At 47.4% G+C, this 21928-nt stretch overlaps 10 protein-coding genes across 10 annotated transcripts; 5 read left to right on the top strand and 5 right to left on the bottom strand.

The window, feature by feature from the left end:
• Positions 1–25: 25 nt before the first annotated feature.
• BP5553_10367 (uncharacterized protein) lies at positions 26–1385 on the top strand (the record flags this gene model as incomplete). The annotated part of the gene is made up of 4 exons (XM_032018990.1): positions 26–448; positions 475–685; positions 736–1005; positions 1084–1385. 4 exons carry the CDS (start codon positions 26–28, stop codon positions 1383–1385), a joined length of 1206 nt encoding a protein of 401 aa, XP_031865014.1.
• Positions 1386–4687: 3302 nt separating this feature from the next.
• Positions 4688–6658, bottom strand: BP5553_10366 (Heterokaryon incompatibility protein; the record flags this gene model as incomplete). The annotated part of the gene is made up of 1 exon (XM_032018989.1): positions 4688–6658. One exon carries the CDS (start codon positions 6656–6658, stop codon positions 4688–4690), a length of 1971 nt encoding a protein of 656 aa, XP_031865013.1.
• A 227-nt stretch (positions 6659–6885) lies between these two features.
• Positions 6886–8125, bottom strand: BP5553_10365 (putative Ras-related protein Rab-6A; the record flags this gene model as incomplete). Its single annotated transcript, XM_032018988.1, has 7 exons — positions 6886–7057; positions 7223–7265; positions 7317–7595; positions 7646–7775; positions 7831–7919; positions 7986–8011; positions 8073–8125. 7 exons carry the CDS (start codon positions 8123–8125, stop codon positions 6886–6888), a joined length of 792 nt encoding a protein of 263 aa, XP_031865012.1.
• A 379-nt stretch (positions 8126–8504) lies between these two features.
• On the top strand, positions 8505–9886 carry BP5553_10364 (uncharacterized protein; the record flags this gene model as incomplete). Its single annotated transcript, XM_032018987.1, has 2 exons — positions 8505–8656; positions 8710–9886. The coding sequence occupies 2 exons, from the start codon at positions 8505–8507 to the stop codon at positions 9884–9886; spliced, it is 1329 nt and encodes a 442-aa protein (XP_031865011.1).
• A 647-nt stretch (positions 9887–10533) lies between these two features.
• Positions 10534–12782, bottom strand: BP5553_10363 (Uridine kinase; the record flags this gene model as incomplete). The annotated part of the gene is made up of 10 exons (XM_032018986.1): positions 10534–11017; positions 11073–11304; positions 11352–11393; positions 11440–11553; positions 11606–11648; positions 11707–11851; positions 11922–12049; positions 12173–12330; positions 12379–12486; positions 12578–12782. 10 exons carry the CDS (start codon positions 12780–12782, stop codon positions 10534–10536), a joined length of 1659 nt encoding a protein of 552 aa, XP_031865010.1.
• A 377-nt stretch (positions 12783–13159) lies between these two features.
• On the top strand, positions 13160–14082 carry BP5553_10362 (Uncharacterized protein; the record flags this gene model as incomplete). Its single annotated transcript, XM_032018985.1, has 2 exons — positions 13160–13432; positions 13630–14082. 2 exons carry the CDS (start codon positions 13160–13162, stop codon positions 14080–14082), a joined length of 726 nt encoding a protein of 241 aa, XP_031865009.1.
• A 690-nt stretch (positions 14083–14772) lies between these two features.
• Positions 14773–16917, top strand: BP5553_10361 (putative external NADH-ubiquinone oxidoreductase 2, mitochondrial; the record flags this gene model as incomplete). Its single annotated transcript, XM_032018984.1, has 2 exons — positions 14773–16846; positions 16901–16917. The coding sequence occupies 2 exons, from the start codon at positions 14773–14775 to the stop codon at positions 16915–16917; spliced, it is 2091 nt and encodes a 696-aa protein (XP_031865008.1).
• A 517-nt stretch (positions 16918–17434) lies between these two features.
• On the bottom strand, positions 17435–18607 carry BP5553_10360 (uncharacterized protein; the record flags this gene model as incomplete). The annotated part of the gene is made up of 3 exons (XM_032018983.1): positions 17435–17524; positions 17574–18486; positions 18555–18607. The coding sequence occupies 3 exons, from the start codon at positions 18605–18607 to the stop codon at positions 17435–17437; spliced, it is 1056 nt and encodes a 351-aa protein (XP_031865007.1).
• A 590-nt stretch (positions 18608–19197) lies between these two features.
• Positions 19198–20001, top strand: BP5553_10359 (putative adaptin ear-binding coat-associated protein 1; the record flags this gene model as incomplete). Its single annotated transcript, XM_032018982.1, has 1 exon — positions 19198–20001. One exon carries the CDS (start codon positions 19198–19200, stop codon positions 19999–20001), a length of 804 nt encoding a protein of 267 aa, XP_031865006.1.
• Positions 20002–20186: 185 nt separating this feature from the next.
• Positions 20187–21196, bottom strand: BP5553_10358 (uncharacterized protein; the record flags this gene model as incomplete). The annotated part of the gene is made up of 2 exons (XM_032018981.1): positions 20187–21069; positions 21138–21196. The coding sequence occupies 2 exons, from the start codon at positions 21194–21196 to the stop codon at positions 20187–20189; spliced, it is 942 nt and encodes a 313-aa protein (XP_031865005.1).
• Between the last annotated feature and the right edge of the window lie 732 nt (positions 21197–21928).

The following is a 21928-nucleotide window of genomic DNA, read 5'->3' as shown; positions in this document are numbered from 1 at the left end:
GCACTTATCTTACTCAAACCTTGGCATGGACTTCAAGACTATCTTTGACGACGTGTCGAAAGGGATCAGTGAGCAGCGTGAAGAGATGCAGTGGCTAAGGGACGAAATGGTCGAGGCGAACCAAGAGCTACAACAGAGTCAATCATCATCGGTTCGCGGGGTATCGGATCTTGTGAACGAGCAGAGAACCATTAGAGACCTGGAGAGCAACGATCTGATGCAGAACATGCACAAGCTCATCGAGGCTACTATGCAGCAGCAAGAGCTGCGTTTTGGAGAGGTTGCTAAAATCTCCGGACAGCTCAGGTCTGCTGCACAGAGTCACTTTGCTGTTGGAGCCTCATTTGCACATGGCAGCGAGCAGCTTGCGGAACGGTCAAGCAATTTCGGTGACGGGCTGATCAAATCCCACGACACGTTGAAGACAGGCATCCAGAGCGATTTTGCAGTGCGAGCTAAACTCACGCAAATCAGGTCGCAAGTATGCACACAGAAAACCCCAAGGCCGTGACTACTTCCATCCAAGACGAGACTACTCGGATAACGAGAGAACAGGTCCAGCACCTAGACACGGAGATGCGCACCCTTGATAACATTGTCGACTGCATCCAGAAGCAGAACAACATCGCGCTCACGCTACCCGGGAGCGGTCCTTCTCCGAGCTCGTCTCCACAGTCCATCACTCGTATGCCAGCATTGGCAGTGCCTTTACCGCATCATTTGACTACGTCGAAGGTCTTGGTAACGATGTCGCGGAGCAGACGGATGGGTTGCGCGAGAACCTACCGCGCCTCAACGAGGATGCGCATATCCCCAGACAGCTGGCAGAGTTGAGGCAGCGTGTCGAGTCCGAGTACATCCACACAAGGCAGACGCCAACGTGCAAGAAGTACAGCTATCCAACAGCAGTGCCACAGACAAGCGGCCGTGCCACGCTCATGGAGCCCATGCACACAGGACGCGCCAGGGATGAGCCGTCATCATCTTCAAGGCCTAGAAGTTCTGGTAAGACGCTCGTGTTTACGGATAACTATGGCGTCTCCAAGTAGCAGGTGAGTAATGGTAGTAGTGCTGTTGGCCCAGGCATGGCGAACAGTTCCACGAGCCTCCGCGAACTAGATATCAACACGGTAGACAACTTTGCCATTATGAAAGGCGTCACGCTCTTGGAGAAAGACATTACGAGTAGCAACGCCCTCGTACCCCTTTCTTCACTTAAGTGGCCCGCCAGAATCAGCGCTTTAGCGGAGAGCAATATTCCGCCTAAGAAGCGCCGGTTACGTAGTACTGTAGAGGTTAGCAACTCGTTGACGGCTAGTAGTACGATACTAGGAGACAGGGAGCGCCTGACGATACCGAATATAAGCGCGAGCGTGGGGGCATAGTACATTGTCTTCGTTAGGGAGGAGGCTAAGGAGCTATAATAAGAGTAATTAAGTAGATAATAAGCTAGGCTTAAGTAGTATCTTTAATACTCTCTTATATATTTATATTAAAGGAATAAAACTATAAATAAGCTCGTATTTATATATTTACTAATTGATTTACTCGTAATAACTTAATAAGAAAAACTTTATTTCTATATATGAATATATATATAATATTAATTTTTATTTCCTTATTTGACTTCTATTCTTATTTGCTATAATAGTAAATACTTATTAATTAAGTATTTCTACTTTTTAAATACACTTTTATATATTAGGTGCTTTGGTAAGAACTTGAAGCACTCAAACCTTCGCAAGTGGGAATCATGTCATTCTACTGGGGCCGGACCATCAGTTCGCACTCCCACAACGGGAAAAGGCATTCGGATATTTTCAACGGATATTTCGTCCCAGAAGACTAGCCAAGTTGCTCAAAGTATACTAATTTATTGTCTCGTTCTCTCATTCTTTGACACTTTCATCGGTAATAGCAACTTCGTTATCCAACATATTCGTTACGCACAGACAGTTGTATACAATTTATATAGTTGTATAAGAATTCCTCCAGGAATTTTATGGCCAGGCACTTTTAATCATATCGTGATTCGACTGTTCCTGTCCCTTGATATACAAGCACCCTATATGATGGGAATCGAAGAAGCTCGGATTATCCCACTAGAACCTTTTATCTCAAATCTAGTGCTGCCAGCAAGATTTAATTTAGTTAAAGAAGCTAAGTTATATAGAGACGCGTTATTATGGGAGGCTAACTTGTTCCTTTACAGAACCTCTTCTTATATCTTCGTTCCTTCGAAAGCTCCTTCACAATCGGATATCAATCATCGCTCACGCTTAATCGCCTAGATACATTTTCTACACACGAATTAATAGAGCCTCTTATTACAAATCTGAGAAGTGATTCTAATTGTCATCCACTTCAAAGAGTCAATTACCTGAAGTTTTATTCTATTATCATGCCTATTGGACGTACTTATTCTCTAAACGCAAAAGAAAGGGCTGCCGACTCCATGATGCCGTTTTTCGAATACACTTTCTCTCTCTATCGGGGAATCCCAGAGTATGAATCTAAAATTGATGCTACATATACGTTTTAGCCTTGTTTCTCTGAACTAAAGATACTAAATGATTTTATAGAATATGGAATATATATATATACAACTTCGACCATCGTATAATTCGAGCGCTTGAAATAATTGCAACTAAATGTCGTAATTCGGATCTTCGCCGATAAGCAGTTGGACTTACGTTTCATCACGCTGTCGAGAAATAATGTGTGGTTCTTTTCCTTACTGGAGAAATTTCCAACTTTATTATCAATGTTAAAGAGGTGGTTATGGACGAAAGTGGGTATATCCCTGAAGACAAGAGAACTTGGGGCGAGTGGATAGAACTAAACGTCCGAATGAAGATGGCTAGGGTAAATATTCGGGTTGGAAGGAAAAGAGATTTCGAATAGAGTGAGAGATGAACAGAGCTGGATTGGTGACGGATTCCTTCTCAATCAGGGACCTGTAGTTATGTATTTTGCCCATCTCTAAAACTAGCTTCAACGCTGCTTAAACTAATTTGTATTAATTCAGATTACCGTATCTCCTATCTTTTCTCTTTGGTTCGTCTGTTTTTCGAACTCGACTTTCCCTGATTGGAATAATCAATACCTTGGCATATCCCGTAGCCATACCTGCGAGCCGGTGCCTGGCAAAACTGAAATTGTTTTGCATTTATTGCATTTCGTATACCTTAGTTTGGCATTTTATCCTCACTCACGTTCCGGAATTTACTGAGACTTAGTTGCGAAAGCTCGATAATGTTAGGTTCAACTGCGTATTTGTAGCGTCATAATTATCCGTTAAACCCTTGATACTGCAGCCCTTGATTCCATGGATATCCGATAAGCTACAAACTTGTATGTTTCCATGGTAAGAAGGTATTCAAGATGAGATGGCTGTTCGCGGGAAAAGATCCATGCTGACTTGTTTGACGGAGCCAGTCCAGCCAAGCCATCTTGTATTCCGTGTAGGACTCGCAAAACCACTTTCCCTGGGGGATAGTCTGAATATTTTTATAATTAACATGAAGCCACTTTCCGTATCTACACCTCTCCTCATCACAATAGATCACCAGCCTTCCATCATCACCCTTTTGACATCTACTGTATTTCCGAAGGTTTCGGGGAGATCCTCTAGGTAGACCTAGAGAAAGTTGAGGAAGACCTGGAATATTTTGTCTTGTTTCATCTGCTGTTTCTCGTATATTCCTAGTTTACTTGCAACGAGAACCGAGCGTAGAGGGAATAAGTGTGGGAATTCTCTTTAGGTATTTCTTGAATAGGGCAATACTAAGTCTTGCGTGTTTCTTTTTAGGTAGATTCAGCTACGAGAGCTTTTTTGGCTATTCAACCTTTCAAGTCAATCCGAACCCGCCTGCAAACTTCTTCGTCATTGATGCTGATAGCTTGAAACTTAGCTACAAGTACCATTAATTTGCGGCCAGAGACATGTACAATGCAAAAGCCAAAGGAGCAGCAGCGTTTGCAAAGTATCTTGCACTACCAGAAGAACAGAGACAAGACGCATCATGGGTGACCAAATCTATAGACGAGAGAATAGAAGGACTCAGGGGTCATGAAGATTACAGTCAAGCCCAATACTCTTTGTGTTATTCCGTTTGTAAGAATCCGGTTCCAATAGTTCCTGTCCCAATTAATTAACTCATGAAACCATACTAACACGCTCCAATTAGGATCAATACCAACGCGTACCGTCTTTGCTTTTGGTGTCTCGCCCACCCTCTCCGTGACAAGTTACGTCTGAATGATATAACAGCAGAGATATGGCCAGACGGAAGCCTCAATATCCACCTCCTCGAAAGTTGCCCCCTTCTTGCTTCGCTCTATGAAGAATTCTTCGCAGATCCAACCAACCTATTGGCGTCCGAGTTGTTACTAGCGAAGTAGCAGTGGGCGATATCCTACTACAACCAGGGAGGCACCTTCTAATGACGTACTCGCAAATGCATTTTAACTTGGAAGTGTTTAGATCTATCGCGAATATTTATAAGAGAGTATTTAGGGAAAGGGCACAACTTCGGCAGAACTAAGCGACGTTTTCCAGTATCATATAGAGAAAGGCAGTTTCGGGTGCAACTGGATACGCAAATTAAATAGGACCCTTATAGCTCATAGCATGCGCTTTATTAAATCGGCCTAGAGCTTATTATGTGCGGTTTTTCTCACAATTCTACTTTAAGATAAATTCTTCCATCTCCCGATCCTCGGTCACCAACTCCCCGTACATAATACCATAAACGAACGTTTCTCCAACCAATACATACGTTCCATCATCGCATCTCCTTAAGACATACGGAAACTTGGCCCCGGGAAAGATAACAATGACATCTCCTTCCTCTACATGTTTAGGAGCAAGTCCAACAAACCCTTTCATAGTCACAAACGGTCTACGCTCAATTTGTTGCCCCATCATAATATAATAACTTCTAAGCGTATTCGTCACCGGAGCTCCAGTACTCGGCCTACGATTTTTCCATTGTATGTAGTCTGTAACGACTTCTGTGTGGCCGAGGTGACACTCATCGATCGTGGCGCGTCGAACAAACCCCGTGGAATATAAATCAGCCACAGGAACACGTTGGTATGCGCTTTCTCGGACCGAAGGGTTGGCATAGATTTCTACACCTGATGTCGCGAGTTTCTCGTCAGAAATATGGCAGAGAGATATTATATCTTGGAGGTATATGCAGGCCTCGTGGCGATGTTGCATGCTTAGCCATTCGCCATTATTGCACTGGGGCCTTAGTGATTCGATAGAGTCGACGAGGAACCCATTTACTTTTAGGTGCAAGACTGGAACAATCTGATCCAGATGTTTCAGAAATTTTGCAGCGCCTGATGCTGAATATGGTGTATCCCAAGGCAATTGTCCAAAGGGTTGCTTTACCTCCTCTCGCCAATCAGGGACCCACGAGGGTATCATTGGGTCTTTCTTGCTCCATTGAGAGAAGGCGAGGATATCAATGTGGCCAGAAGCGATCATGGCACGGGTGGCGTTGCAGTAGACGGCAGTACATGAGTTTGTGTCTGCGTAGTTTGGAGTGATGCGAAGAGTCCCTGTGTCCGCCGCCATTCCAAGAAGTGCCCAAATTCTGTCCCTGGGATCCGTGGCCTCTCTCCCGACACGAGTCCTAGCGAGAAGTTGGATGAGGATAGGTTTCGCCTCGCCGTTCTCCTGAGCAGGGTCATGATATCGTAGTCGCATTCCTGAAACCAGACTTGCGGACGGCGGTATCTCGATAGAGATAACATAGTCAAATTGTGCTTTTAATTTGCAGTCGGGTGGGAAGTTTCCATCGGCTGAAGCTTCCAATAAGGCTGTTAGTGGCTTCACAAGTTGAGTAGAGAGAGATGTTTGCATGTAAATAAGGTACAGCATAGCGGCATGCAGAAATGCGAATCCAATTTTCCGTTTGCCACAGTACACTTCGACGTTACGAGAAACGACGATCTCCTGCAAGATCCAGACACGACTCCAATAGGGGCGCGATAAGAGATTGCAGAATTCCGTAAGGAGACGACACGAGTCCTCAAGCTGGGCGAGAGATCTGTCGAGCATGTCTTCAACGAGCTTTGTGACTTGGTCCTCAGCCTGCGCGGCACCAGATGGATCCTTGATGGATAGAGTAGTCATTCTGATAAAGAGGTCAAATGCTCCACGGTCAATGACAGTCTTCCCGATCCGCGCAAGCTGGACCATGATCTCGTCGCTGGTCTCGTCTGCCGGCCCGAGCCATACTCTCGTACTTTTGGCACAGGCATAAATTTCTCTCATCATGTTGACTTGCTCAATCTTCTCCGCGTCGTCCATCTGGTTTATGCAAAGGGCGTCAACCCATAGAACGACTTCGCTCGTCTCCCCGCGGAGATGCTGCAAGGCGACATGGAGGTTTCTTGTTACGGGCACCTCTGTCCCGTTTACCTGTATGGATAGGGGCTCCTCTGGGGTTCCCCAGGTGTACGACAGTGCTTCGTAACCTTGGTTCCTAGCTTCGCGGACTGCAACAGGATAGAGGTCGCAATAGATTGGTACATTCTTCTCAATTTGAACTAAAGACTTCGTTGAAGAAGAGTGTCGCGAGTGAAGTCGCAGGAGTCGTATTTCACGCGTCGAGTCGAGCGGAGTGTAAAGCATGCTCATTGTTTGATGAATGAATAGTGTGTGAAGAATGGACTTGAACCAGCAATGTTTGAAGAATGAAATTAGAAACGTAGATGGAGAATGGAATTGAAGTATGAAGTTTAGGGAGTAGAAAGGTTTCGTGTAATGTGCGGCTGAGTGCCGGAAACCAATTTTGCATGAGGCTGAATAAAACCATCGCCGCATTTCGTTCTCACTGAGATTCTGGTTCAGCTGTATGGCCGCATTTAGGGGCCTTCAAGGCCAATAGTAACCGAATTATGCATAGGGGGCGCATATGGTACCGGCGAATAGCGTTGCATTGTAAAGCCAGTAATAAAGGCTAGTAGCTTGTTGTTGTGCGATACGATAGATCGTTGTTCTCGTCTAGCGAGTCTCGCTGATGCTACTGAAACATTACTGTATTATGCGTTATGTTACTGTACACGCCAAAAGCCGATGGTATCATACAATGCTATCAATCCGCTGTACGCTATGCCCAGTATCCACGAACGTTTCTTCCTACTGTATAAGACAAGGCCCGAATAGAAAGCAGCCACCATTCTTGATATTTAACAAGCACACCCTTCTTGATTCTGCGGCGTGGGATTGATATTGACATCAATCGCTAGCAAATGCTTAGCATACCCTTGAAGGACTTAGCTGGGATGAAACTTACTTTGGTTTCCAGCGGCTGCACTTCCCTCCGCGCCGTCCATCCCTGGTAAGGCCTGCGCTATTCTCCTGAAGAGATTCTTGACATTATGACCGACCTTTGCGCTGGTCTCGATGAACATCAAGTTATTCTTTTTTGCTTCTTCTTCTCCTTGCTGTGTCGTGACTTCGCGCTTATCATTCAAGTCCGTTTTGTTGCCCACCAGCACAATTATAACATCATTACCTCGTTCGCCACGCACATCGTCCACCCATTTTCGTGTGTTTTGAAACGACTTCGCGTCTGTAGTCAGGTTAGAAAGCGTTGCTTGCTGATGCCGAGGGGGATATTACTGGATATATCGTACACCACCACCGCCACACTCGAATCTCTGATATAGGATGGTATCAAACTTCGGAATCGTTCTTGCCCGGCTGTATCCCATAGTTGTAGTCGCACCGTTCGGTCTTCAAGGTACATAGTCTGCCTCAACCCGTTAGTCCTAATAAACAAGAACTTCAAATAATGTAATGCCTACTTTTGAGAGAAAGTCTATGCCAATGGTCGCCTGATACATATTGTCGAACGAGTCGTACATGAAACGTGTAATAAGGGATGTCTTTCCAACTGGGCTCGAATATCAGCGATTCGTCCATCGGTCCGCTATGTCTTGTCCTTGTTGGCACTGCTCACCACTTTGCTCGCCGAGAAACACTAATCTGTAAGGTAGTCAGTGATGTATTCCTAACGTTATACACTCTAAACGGGACGAGAGCTTACTTGAACTTCTTCAAGGGATTGTTGTAGGATCCGCCTACTTGAGATTGCGCCATCGTGTCGGGGTTTGCAGAGACGTCTATTAAGTGATTCGAAATTCGTGGCGTGTAATCGTAAAGCAGATTCGAGGGCGGCCGTGAAGTGTGAGGTATTAGGTGTCCAGTTCAGTAGACTGGCACTGGAATAATAAAGAAAAGGAGGCCTGATGAGGTGCATATCGGGGATCTCGGACCGACCGATTGGTCTGCACGTGACGGTCCCCGGATTATGGTGGGCGCTTCCTGGCGCTGTCCCCCACCGTAAAACGCCGATAAGTAGCGATAGTGAAAAATATATTTTCATAATGCTATGAAGCCTCTGTGACGGCCTCTCAGCACCAACGATTCTTTTCCACAACACCTTCCATTCATTCGGGATCCGCATCCATCTGTGACAATGCCGATTATCAGGCCTGCTACGATTGCCCCCGAGGCCCCTCAACAACACAAACAGCCATCCCGAAAGGGCAAGAAGGCATGGCGGAAGAATGTGGATGTGACTGAGATTCAAGACGGCCTCGAGATGGTGCGAGATGAGATCATCAAAGGGTATGCATTAGATATGCTGAAAGCCTGGTGATACCTGCTGATAATATTTATAGTGGTGTCCTTGCCGAAAAAGATTCGGCTGAACTCTTCACCCTCGATACGGCTGGAGATGCATCTATACAAAGGAAGCTCTTGAAGGGCTCGAGGGTCCTCAAGGCCGACGAGATTATTGCTCAACGATCCGCCGTTCCCGCTGTGTCGATGCGTAAACGACCTGGAGAGGGGACTACAGATGGAATTATCCAAGCCAAGCGCCAAAGAACCAGTTACGTCTCGCACAAAGAGCTTATACGCCTCCGCAAAATTGCGGACGGCCATCAAGAGCAGTCCGTGGTTCAAGTCACAGAAGCTACCTACGACCCGTGGGATCTCCAAAGGGATGTAAAGGAAGCCGAGCAAGATCCTCGATTCTCTTTCCTTGAGAAATCCAAGAAGAAGACGGCCCCATCAACGATCAAGGAGAAGTCGATTTCTCTAGCCGCCAGTGGAAGGGAGATTCCTGCCGTCCAGAGACCCGAAGGTGGCTACAGCTACAACCCGTTGTTTGCTGATTATGAAGAACGCCTTATTTCAGAAGGGCAGAAGGAACTTGCTGCGGAGAAAAAGCGTCTTATGGCGACAGAGGAAGAGCGTGTGAAGCTTGAGGCCTCTGCTAAGTCTGCAGCTGAGGCAGAAGCCGCTGAGGCCCGAGCTGACTTGTCTGAATGGGAGGAAGATTCGGCTTGGGAAGGATGTGAAAGCGGAGGCGAAAACGTAAAGCTGTCTGCTAAGCGACCCGAGAGGAAAACGCAAGCACAAAGGAATAAGATCAAGCGCAGAAAGGAAGAGCAGCAAAAGGCCAAAATGGCTGCAAACATCAAGATGAGGAACGACCAGGTGGCACATATCAAGAAGCTTGCAAAAGAGTTGTCCGAGAAGGAACAGGCTCGCTCGATAGCTTTGGCTTTGGCGACGAACGATGATAGTGGTAGTGAGGCCGATGATCTAGACCTTCGGAGGCGGAAGTTAGGTAGGATTGCTCTGCCCGAGAAGGATTTGGAGCTGGTTCTACCCGATGAGCTACAGGAGTCTCTCCGGCTCCTGAAGCCGGAAGGGAACCTGTTGAAGGATAGATACAGGAACTTGCTCGTCAGGGGTAAGGTTGAGAGCCGGAGACCTATCAGCTTTGCAAAGCAGGCGAAGAGGAAGGCTACGGAGAAGTGGACGCATAAGGATTTTATGTTGCATTAGATATACTCGTCCATGGATTGGGAAATGATGGGAAATGAACTAGTTTATAATGGCAATTTGAGCAGGTGATTAAGGCGTCTTGATAAAACGTTGGTTCAATTGATGATCAAATGTGAACGCTGTACTAATTTATAGTTAAAATCTGATACCCGTAATATGTGGTAGTGTTCGTTTTTTAAAATACATATACTAGGAAGAAACCTATATGCCTAAAAATAGTAAGAATGAAGCTACCCGCCTAGGTATGCCAGGGAAAATGACGAGGTTTAACGAGTGGTATACTTTCTACCAGTCCAAAGGTCAAATATCTGAGAGATTAAGAAGTGGGAGCACTCTTATATTCCTGGTGCTATATAACCATCGTGGAGTTTATGTACTTTAATTTCAACCTGAAGGCTTGCCCCCCACTAGGTAAGTATCTATTTACTCAAGCATCTGGAAGAGTCTTGGGGTCATTCCTTATCAAAGATACCATAAGCTGGTTAACAACACGCTACACTAGAATATGAAACATAACAAAGCTGTTACTGCTGGCCTCCGTGATTCCAATGTTAGTAGCTCGGCCCTGCCATGACTGCCGTCGTGGATTCGAATGCCCCGAGAGGACACCCGTGTTCAAAAGCTAGCACTATCCTAGACCATCTAGCTTAGCAGCCCAGATACCGTTTCTCTATCCAGCGCGCCTCAAAGTCAGGCACTACAGCGCAAACCACAACTTTCACCCCTGGGAACACCTTTGTCAACCTATTAAGACCAATTCTTCCAGCAGAATACGTGACGAAAACTATCCTGTCTTCTGGAACACCATGGTCCACAAGCACCTGTACAGCCATTAAGGCTGCTCCTCCACTCGACATCTGAGGATCCAAGAGGAGCACACCGTCATGACTCCGAATATCCTGTGGTAGCTTGAGGTAATGTAGCTCTGGCTCTCCAGTGCGAACGTTGGACTGGATGAGGAGTCGGCCGGTGCGGCAGTCTGGCAAGACACGCTTCAATCCCGTCTCAAGAATAGAGCCTGCCCGAAGAATGACCACGGCGCTGGTCTCTCCGATTGGACTTAAACCGCAGTACTTGCCACCTGTTGGTGTCTCGACGATTTTATCATTGAAATAGATATTGTTCATAGCACTTTGAAATGTTAGTTGTAAACAGCAACGTTATCTCGACTATATTCTGAACCTACTGTTCAATGAGCAAGGTAGTCAAGCGGTCGAAGTAAAAGATAAAGTCCTCATTCGAGGTATCGATGTCTTGCATAATCGTGCTCATAGCTCGGACTTGTGGTGTTTGTTCAAGAAGCATGATCTTGTCGGAAAAGGTATCATCCTCGGCACTTTGTCCCAATTTCTTGAGCGCGGCTCGATGTGTCTTGGACTTTTCGACGAGCTTACGCTCAATATATTGTATCACCATTACTAGAACTAGTCAGCTAAGAGGGCCAAGAGATGGCTGGGTTACTCACCTATGGCTACTTTGTTTTGAACCCCTCTGGGCACGATTATGTCTAACAATTAGCATCAAATTTGATACTACACGGGACATTAGCTTACCTGCAACTTTCCTCTGAGGTTCAACATATCGTTCAAAATTTGGTTTAACAAATGCGAACCACTGCTTGATACAACCATCGATATCCCTACCGCGTTCTTCAACATCTCTGAGAACTTAAGTCAGAGGTTAGCTGGGTAGGATAATCACAGATATAACAAGCCGTACTTCTTCGAGAGAGACAAGTGTCTGCGTCTGCTTCGCAGAAGATCTGGATGACCACATTACAATTAGATGGATGAATTGAGTGGGAAGTAAGGGCCAAGTACCTTCATATCGAGAAGGTCAAGAACTCTCGGATCGTACAATGCAAAGATTCCCTCCAGTATGAGAACATGTGGCGAGTAAATTGAAGTGGTTTCTTTTTGCCGTGCATGTTCTGCGAAGGAGTAAACTGGGATCTCAGCCCTCTTCCTAGAGTAAGAAGTTAATTACCGGTAGACATGCGTGTATTCATGAGCTGCAGAGTAGTATAGCAACATACCCAGCCTTCAGGTCACGTAAACAGTCGATAAGAACATCAAAGTCTATGGCGTCTGGCGAATCAAAATCGTACTCGTTTCTGAACGCCATTCTCAACCCCTCGTCATCCAGAGTCTTATAGAACGAGTCCTATTAAATCCCAGTTTTAGCCACCATATAACGTGTGGTGGCTCGAAACAATTACCATTGAGAGAATTACGACCCATGGAAGATTCAATTGGGACACAATCGCATGTGAGAGCGTAGATTTACCTGAGCCTGAGCTCCCAGCAATGCCGATAATACAGACATCGGCCCATGGTGGCGAGTATGGAGGCCGCTCGCTCGAGCTTGCAGCCATGGCCCAGTATGGATGAGAAAGGTGACCGAAACGAAACTGTAGGACGAAGCTTGGGCGTCTTTAAGCTGGCCTGGATAGATCTTCAAGGTGTTTGATTCACGTGCATTAACGTGTTAACGCTCGAGAGATATAGCATAGGCAGAAGTTAGAGAAGCCATAGTCGATTTGTAATGAAGATAAGGTGAAGCTTTTCGGAGGTAGATGTAGATGCTCTCAAGAGGTGCACCTACAACTTAGCAGTTATCTCAAAATACAGTTCAGGGGAGCTTCAGTCCGGCCTCAGCTCGCCCGCCTGAACCTCGGAACTCCAGGCTTACTGTACAGCACATTAAGCGAGCCAGCCCAAACCCCCTCGGTACTAGCCCCAAGTCCTCGCTTCTTCCTGATAGATCTCTGCTTTTCTTTCACCTCCACATCCACTTCGCTGCCTTTTTCCTTTTGCTCCTCGTCCTTCACCGCATCTCCATCTCTACCGCCCTCTGCTGCGGTGAATGCCCAGTCATCAGTGTTGGTGCAGGACATTCCAGCTCCCTCGCCAATCCGGCCCATCCTACATGGAGATTGGGCGGTAAATCTTGACTGCAAGAATGGTCTGTCTCAACTCCTGGCTGCCATGGACTGTCTTGAGCTGACGCATACAAGACGTCGTCGACGGCTTCTACCGCAACTCCCCTCCGGCATGCCTTTGATAGACGTGCCGAGGAGGTCAAGCCTCTGAAGAGGTACGTTCAATGCTCCTACTTGTATATCGAGCTTCCCTGGGCGCCGGTCTCGGGGTATTGATCAACCGACCGGCCCATGCGCACTCTTATATGATGACTTTCATCAACTGGGAATCTCTCCTACAAAAATTAAGCATGCGGAGAACATATAACAAGTTGTTTTCTGATTGAGTGCGCATGGCGGACCTCGTCAGGCCTTTATTTGTGTCTACCATACGATTAGGCAAATATGCTGACCCCGCCGTCTCTCTTAGTGACATCAACGCTCTCATACTTGACTATCTTACAACCGAAGGCTACCCGTCAGCTGCTGCTAAGTTCTCGAAAGAAGCGAATCTTCGGCCACAGCAGGAGGAAGAGTCTGTGAGGGCACGTCGACAGATCCAACATTCTATTCATCTTGGAAGCATTCAAGAAGCTATCGATGAGCTGAATGATCTGGAGCCTCATGTTAGTTCTAACACCCTTCTCTATCTTCCTTATTGTCCATTTTGCTATGATTAGACACGAGTTTCATGCACCACTCATATAGCCTTCGGGTCGGTGATGAGAAATATACCATTTTTTTTAGTATGAGCAATTTATCACTTCATTATTTTACCGAGGAATCATGTTATTCTTGGCGCATATACTGACTTGAATCATAGGTGCTTGATGGCAATCCTTCGTTGCATTTTGCACTTCTTCGACTGCAACTCGTTGAGCTTATTCGAGTTTGCAACTCCACCCCGGGAGCCGATATCACACCAGCGTTGTCTTTTGCAACCAAAGAGTTGGCACCTCGAGCTCCGACAAACCCAGAGTTCTTGGAAGATTTGGAGAGAACTATGGCCCTCCTTGTCTTCCCACAGGAAAGCCTAGAACCTCAATTAGCTGCTATTCTGCACCCTGACCTACGAAGAACCGTAGCAGATCGGGTCAACAAGGCTATTCTGAGTTGTCAAAACCAGCGGCGAGACGCTGCCATCAGAAACCTCGTGCGACTGCGTGCTTGGGCCGAAAACACTGCACGAGATTCCAAGAAGGACCTTCCGGCCCGCATTGAGCTAGGCTTAGATGCCAGAAATGACGGTCGTGGGGACAGCCCTATGATTAGCTGATGATATTATGATAGCGGGGAGTTGAATGTATTATACGTTCTCGCAGACCAGTATTGGTGCTGGCGCCTAAAGAATTTGCTGTTTTCCCTCGGGGCTGGAAGGAGTTTATGGATTGGCATGGCTCCAAGTTGAAATGAATTATAGGCGTTGGGTCTGGGGGGGTTGGTTGGCGTCCACGGGATACCATTGCATTCGGCGATTGTGGCCTTGTTTAAGGACGGACTCCATGGAGTAACTTGCGCGGCAAGAGAGCGACATCTTTGATTTTAAAGTGCTGCTTGAGCAGCGTTCTCTCGCTTTGTTAGGCCTCGTAATATAATTACTGAACCTCAACCTCAAACCTCAAACCTGTGATAAATACATATTGTTTCGTGTACGTTATCTTTGTTTGCCCCACAAGAGTGGACCGAGTTTTCTTGTCAGCGGCACGGCGACCCCTGAAGGCTTTTCTTCCAAGGCCACTGGCGCGACTTAATTCCGTCACTCCCGTCGCGCCGTCACTACCGTCATCCGCCAGGAACACCTTTCGCTGGCCGACAAAATACTTCTCCCAACTTACCCAATTGCAAGTATAACTGATCTGCTTGTGGTGAATCGTGTCCCAATGTCACCCTGGCGCTCTTTATATACGGTCTACAGCCTGCAAGAACGACATTGAACAACTAGCAATCAAGCAAGCAGTTGGGAGCAATGCTGTCGCGACAGGCCGTTGCGCGCCTTTCTCCGCGGACGAGCAGTGCACAGCTCATATTCAGGCGGGGATCTCAGAGATATGATGCTGTGGCATCCAAGCGGATAAACTTGGTGGATAGGAACTTCTCTGCTCGACGATTATACTCTTCGAATACTCGTGGACCCTTATTCCGCCCACTGGCCCCTTGGGCGCTCTTGAGAGCGCCCCGTCCCCAGCCAAATATCCGATTTCTATCTGGCAAGTCCCTTCCACAAGGGCGACTATGGATCCTCAACTTCGCCTACCGATCTGCCGCATGGTTTGGGGGGACAATAGTTATTCTGGGAGCCGGGGTGGTAGCTTTCTTCCTCTACGATGCGTCGACATACCGCGAAACCTCGTCCTATCAAGATATCCATGTTGCAGAGAACGCACTCAGTCCTATAAGAGGAGGCCCGAAGAACCTGCCTATATACGATATACAGATAGATGACGACGACACTGCTGAAATGCAAACACAAAAAGACAAGCCCAAGTTGGTTATTCTTGGAGGTGGATGGGGAGGTGTTGCGCTACTCAAAACATTGGATCCAGACGCATACCATGTCACCTTGGTTTCACCGACCAACTACTTCCTTTTCACACCAATGCTGCCCTCCGCCACGGTTGGGACGTTGGAACTCCGCTCGTTGATAGAGCCGATTAGACGTATTGTTTCGAGGGTCAAGGGCCATTTCATAAGGGCAAAGGCAGAAACTATCGAGTACTCTGAGAAATTGGTGGAAATGTCACAGATGGATTATAACGGAAATGAGGTTCGGTTTTACTTGCCCTACGACAAGCTTGTTATCAGTGTGGGATCAACTACCAACCCTCATGGAGTCAAGGGTTTGGACAATTGCCACTTTTTGAAAGATATAGAGGACGCACACACGATCCAGAATCATATTCTGACCAATTTAGAGAATGCTTGCCTGCCGACAACATCGGATGAGGAGAGAAAGCGGTTGCTTTCGTTCGTTATTTGCGGTGGCGGCCCAACTGGAGTTGAATTCGCTGCTGAGCTCTTTGATCTGCTCAACGAAGACATTACCAGATGGTTTCCCAAGATTCTGAGGAATGAAGTATCTGTCCACTTAATTCAGAGTAGAGGGCATATTTTAAATACATACGACGAAGCTGTCTCGAAATACGCGGAAGATCACTTCTCTCGCGATCAGGTCGCGGTTCTCACCAACTCGAGGGTGAAGGAAGTCACGCCTCGCTCCATCCTTTTCACTCAGAAGGACGACAATGGGGAACCCGTTATAAAGGAGCTTCCAATGGGGTTCTGCCTGTGGTCTACAGGCGTGTCACAGACTGAGTTCTGCCAAAAGGTTTCAGCTGCCCTGGGATCTGCCCAAACGAACCGTCATGCTCTCGAAACAGATACTCATTTACGACTTAATGGGACGCCCTTAGGAGACGTATATGCTATTGGGGACTGTTCAACCGTGCAAAACAACGTTGCAGATCACCTTGTGACATTTCTCCGAACAATAGCATGGGAGAAGGGCCAAGACCCAGAGACAGTACACCTCACGTTCGGCGAATGGCGCGCGGTCGCCCAGAGAGTGAGGAAACGATTCCCTCAGGCAGCGGACCACTTGAAACGTCTAGATAGGCTATTTTTTGACTACGACAAGGATGAATCAGGCACCCTTGAATTTAGTGAACTGCGAGAGCTGTTGATGCAAATTGATAGCAAACTAACATCCTTGCCCGCGACGGCTCAACGAGCACACCAGCAGGGCCGATACCTTGGGCATAAATTTAACAAGATGGCGAAAGCGGCGCCGGGCATGAAAGCCAATGATATCATTCATGGAGATCTAGATGAGACTGTCTTCAAAGCGTTCGAATACAATCATCTAGGAAGCCTGGCATATATTGGGAACTCGGCCGTCTTTGACCTCGGTGGTGGCTGGAGTGTTATGGGAGGGCTGTGGGCCGTTTATGCTTGGAGAAGCGTGTATTTTGCGCAGAGCGTCAGTCTAAGGACGAGGATCTTGCTCGCTATGGATTGGGCTAAGAGGACTTTATTTGGACGAGGTGAGTTTGCTCTTTGCCGTTTACCTTGATAGACGAAGCGCTAATAATGTATAGACTTGATCAGTTGGTAGTGACCGAAGGGTTGGTCGATATGATATTACTCTACCCTGGGGGAGATGTATGGTTTGTATAACGTATATTGTCTTGGGGAGGTCCCATATTTCAGATAAGATGAAAGATAGATGAGGAGACTTTGTATTCAAATCATGATAGAGCGAGAACAGTCCTTTATATTTGGCTTTCCTTTACTTCGTCAAACATGATACACCTATATAGAACGACTGATCATTCTAAAATTAAAAGTGTGCGGGTAGCTTACTGGCCTTATTCTTGCCTATATTTGCTCATGGTGTACCTTATATCGGAAATCAAGCTATTTTTCTATCCTGATATCCCTGCCGGGCCTTGGCTTGCTCTATCGCTTCCTTCGAATATGCTAGTAGTTCAAGGAGTCACTTCTTCTTTTCGAGCAAGACTAACCAGGCGGCTCTAGTAAGGGAAAGCCCCCCCTCGGGCATCTAGCTCCTAGCGGGGTCGCCAGGAACTGACTGCCCGGCGCAAATGTTGCTTGCAATATGGGACATTAAATCAGTACCACATGCTGATGAGTTCCTCGCTGACCGCACTGGGCGTCAATACACCTGACTCGGTGATCAACGCTGATACAAGCGCTGGCGGCTGTAACCGAATTAGCATTGACTTGAAGTTCCTGAGAAGATCTACTTACTGTGTAATCCACGGCATCCACCGCGGTATTCGGCTTTGTCGGCGAACTGCTGAAATATTCCGGTGCTTCCGCGCTCTTCGGTGTAATATCCGTAAAGTCCACGGGCTCTGTCGAGCCCGGCTCATCCTCCGTCCGAAATTCGATAACCTCTTGGTCAATGCCAAGGTCATACTGTCCTAGAGGATAAAGCCTTACAAATTTATGACTCTCGGCTGCAACATAGAAAGGCTTGCCAGCTGCCTTTGCCAGAAGCGCGAGCTGATAGGTGCCTAGTCTGGAGATGATCCCGCCGTTCTCAACGACTCCCTCTGCGCCCACGATCACTAGATCGACCTTGCCCATTGCATACCCCACGGCGCCTTCCGGAATCGTGGCGACAGGCACGCCTCTGGCCCGCAAGTCTGATACAGCTCTTTTGCTCTCCGAGACCCGGTCACCGTTTAAAACGTAAATAACTCTGAATCTGACGTTCCCTCCACTGGCGCTCGCCTCAGCCGCTTTGCTTAACAGCGCGCCCACAACTCTTGATCCGCCATGCGTAAGAACGACGCTTGCATCCCTCACAAAATGCCTTCCATAGTTCGCTATCCTCTCCCTGGCGGCTTTCGCCCTGCTGACAAATAATCTGCCGTTGCTCAACAGATGTTGTCTGACGGTCTCGAAGTTGCCTGTACTAGTCGGCTTCAAGGACGATATCATGTATCTTTGGAACAGATCTGTCCCAGCTGAGAGTGAAATCGAATTGGTGACGCGCGACTTGAGATATTCGGATTGTGTTTTGACCAGATCTAGGGTTTCGAATACGGTCACTGCGCGAGAGTGTACCAGGAGCTCGATCAGAGCTTCAATAGCTGCAACCGGCATGGTGAGTTCGGGGTCTTCGGCCAGCAGGCGCTGGTAAGTTTCCACGATACTGGGAGGGGGGACTGAGTCAGTAATTGAACCCGGGACTAGGGAGAAGGAGGGTATATCTGTATTTACTCAAATGGTTTAGATTTGCCATCCCGAGGAACAACGTCGCCCACAGTCGACATTCTGTCCAGCACTGGAGGTTGACCTGCTAACGGTGGTGGGGAGGTGCTGCCTTGGTATAAGAGTTGGCCTTTATGATTTTATTTTTGCCAAACCACGACACTACCTCGCTACTCTGTGGCCCACGATGATGGCACCAAGTTATAGCAGTAGTTGTTAGAGCTATCTCTTATTTGTTCTCTGGATATGAAGGCCTGGAACTGGTGGAGTAGGGAGTAGGGTGGAATGGCGAGAGTGACGAAGATGAGGCCTCAGAAAGCTTTGGGATGGAGTACAACATCTACATCTCAGTCTCTGGCATTGGTGGGGCAGTACTCTAGATCGACAATAAATACTACGCTCACAGCCTAACATTTATAAAGACCGACACCGCCTTCAGTATCCCGGGTAAACACCTTCTCAATTCTGGCTCCATTCACCCCATTGACAACGTTAAAGTCACGCAACAGTGCCGCGGGGAAGCTTACACGTTTGGAGTTCAGGGTCATTGTTTTCAAACTTCATCAACCTCAACCTCGATCTGGGTAACCATGATCGTCGAGAAATAAAGTGTTTCTCTCATTCCCTACCTGCGCCTGGCCCTGCCTCCGCCATGGAACCATCCATTGACCCTTCCACTGGCAGCCCCCTTCCCGCAGACGCCATCCAAAGAATCCTCTTCATTGCGCCCACGGTGCACGTATATAACATACCGCCTCTTACCAGTACAAAGGGCTACGTCGCTGCCTCATGGACCGCCGACAACAACAAGCGTCAGATTTTCAGCGCGCGATTACGAGTTCTTGAAACGGCCATTCCGAAGCCGAATAATGACAATGAGGAGACAGTGAAGACAGATATATTGCTTGAGGATCCAAGCAATGGGCAGTTATTCGCAGCAGCCCCGTACACCATACCAGCGGTGGTTGAGCAGGTCTTAGATTCGTCGAGATTCTTCGCCCTAAGGGTTCAGGGTGAAGGAGGAAGGAAAGCGGTTCTAGGAATTGGGTTCGAGGAGAGGAGCGACGCTTTTGATTTCAGCGTCGCCCTGCAGGAAGCGAGAAAGGCTTTAGGAATTGATGCTAGTAGCGATGGGGGAGCTGGAGGCAAGAAAGCCTCCAAGGCGAAGGAGAAAGTTCCAGAGAAGAAAGACTTCAGCTTGAAGGAGGGGGAAACCATCACGGTGAATATTGGAGGGCGAGGCAGGAGGAATCCTCCCAAGAAAGAGGGCTCGGGAGAGGCCTCGGGCAGTTTCCAGTTACCACCTCCTCCTCAAGGAGGCTCGTTCCTGCCTCCACCACCAAGCGCCCAAGAAGTCAAGGCCCAGAAGAGACTCAGCCAGAATAGCGCCCCCCCAGCACCTGGCTCCATGGAAGATTTAGGGTTTGATGACGGTGAATTTGGAGAGTTTCAATAGAATTGAGACAATGATATCTTCATCACCAGTCCATCTATTATACATGATGTGTTATCAAGACGGCTGCGAATTGAAATGGTTCAGACTCGACATTTGCAGCGTATTCCGAGCTACACAAGATACATCACTCCCCAACGCAAACTTTTAATAGACACCGAACCAGTTGTGTTATCTACTTCTGACGATCACATCATGACATCAGAATGTAAGGAGTGGCTGCTTTCATAGCCGCCAATCTCTTCCCCCTTCTCCTTGTCCGTGAGAGCCCATATCATCGAAAGCCCTGGGATTGCAGGTAAGCTATTCCTTTTAGCTACCGCCAATTCCATCGGGGAAGGACTGGTGAAGGAAGCATCCAGCATGGCAGAGTCCAGAGACGATGATCTAGGTGTTGTTAGAAGCACTGGAACAAGATCGCTTTGCGTCATACCATCGTCTAAACATTGCCCGGTGGGACAAATATTGTTCATATTTAACCCTCCTTGGGGCACAGCGGCTTTCCCCTGAGCATTCACCTGGTAGTCAGACCGGTACTCAGATTGTGATTCCTTGGACGGCCACTGTACCGAATCCCACTGCATCTGATACCCACGAGGTCGAAATTCTGGTGATGTTGGGTCTAAATTCAACTGCTGCATATTATTGCACATCTGAAAAGGCGTGTCGGGAACCTTGTTCTGTTGAAGCCGCTCATTCTCGTTCTGAAGCCATGCTTCCATGGACTGTATGTCAGATGTCAATTGCCCAAGGCGAGTCAGCATGGCATTTTCTTGCTGGTTCGTTTCATTGAGACGGTGCTTCAACCAGCCTAACTGCTTGTTGGCTTTTCTCTCTGCGTATGGTGCCTTCCGGTGTAGGCCACCCTCCAAAGCCGATATCCTTTCCAGGAGCACAGTCGCCTTTGAATTTTCTCGTCGAAGAGAATTCAAAATATAAGCTCGCTCAGCATGACGCTCCTGCATCCGCCGCGGCGGAACAACCGGGGCCTCCTGTTGATCATGATGGGCGCTTGTGGGTTGTGGCGTGAAGTAACCAGGATTCGGGATAGGTAGCGGGGGATATGACACTCTGTCAAGCGTTCCATAAGTTAACGGTTAGATAGAGTAATTATCGAGAATTTTGGCCCTTTTTCTCACCTGGACGGACCGGCCGCTGGAGGACTTTGCCGATCGTGAGCGCTCCACGAAAAGCTCATTGGTAAAATCTGTCAGGATAGAAAACCCTGTCTATCCCATTAATTCGTAGCCTGATCCTTGAAGTTTTATAGCTCAAAAATGCAAATCAGTCATAGATGTTTAATACCAGACTGGATGAAGCAAAGCCGTTCTTCCAAGGAATTATCTGTGGTCCGGTCCTGTAGCTAAAACGGAACATCACTCAAAGGAAACCTACCAACATCGGTACTGGTTGGGGCATGAGGGGCTTGCATTTCTTTCCCATCTCATACATGATAAATTGTTATCATTCCAGTTACGACAAAGCCGTGCATGCCTCACGCCTAGTTTGAATAAGGGGAGGCGCTGTGGAATTATAAGCGGAGGGCGAACAAAGCCTGCGGGCAACTAACAGTTCCTGGTTCGTTGCGGAAAGTTGGACATCCAACTAAATTGTGGGTTATAACTCGGAGGGGGTAGAGAAAAGCTCCGTTGGTTGAAACGGCTAAAGGTCGGCTGGTTGAAACTTTGAAAACTGACATTTTTCAACCTGCGGAGCTTTTCTCTACCCCCTCCGAGCTGTAACCCCCGGCGCAGCGTCATCAAGGCTGGGAACACCAGTGATACGAGTATTGGCTAAAACTCACCTTAAATTTAAGACATCTCTTGAGCGTTTTCTTGTTTAATTTATTTGAAATTTGTTGTATAATAAAATTATCTGAAGGATAGTATCTAGTTATGACAAATGTAAAGAAATCGTATCCATATATGTT

Source organism: Venustampulla echinocandica, assembly GCF_003357145.1.
Source record: "Venustampulla echinocandica strain BP 5553 chromosome Unknown scaffold_14, whole genome shotgun sequence".
In the NCBI taxonomy this organism is placed as follows: domain Eukaryota; kingdom Fungi; phylum Ascomycota; class Leotiomycetes; order Helotiales; family Pleuroascaceae; genus Venustampulla; species Venustampulla echinocandica.
Note: the sequence above shows the minus strand (reverse complement) of the source record. Positions and strands in the feature narration are given on the sequence as shown.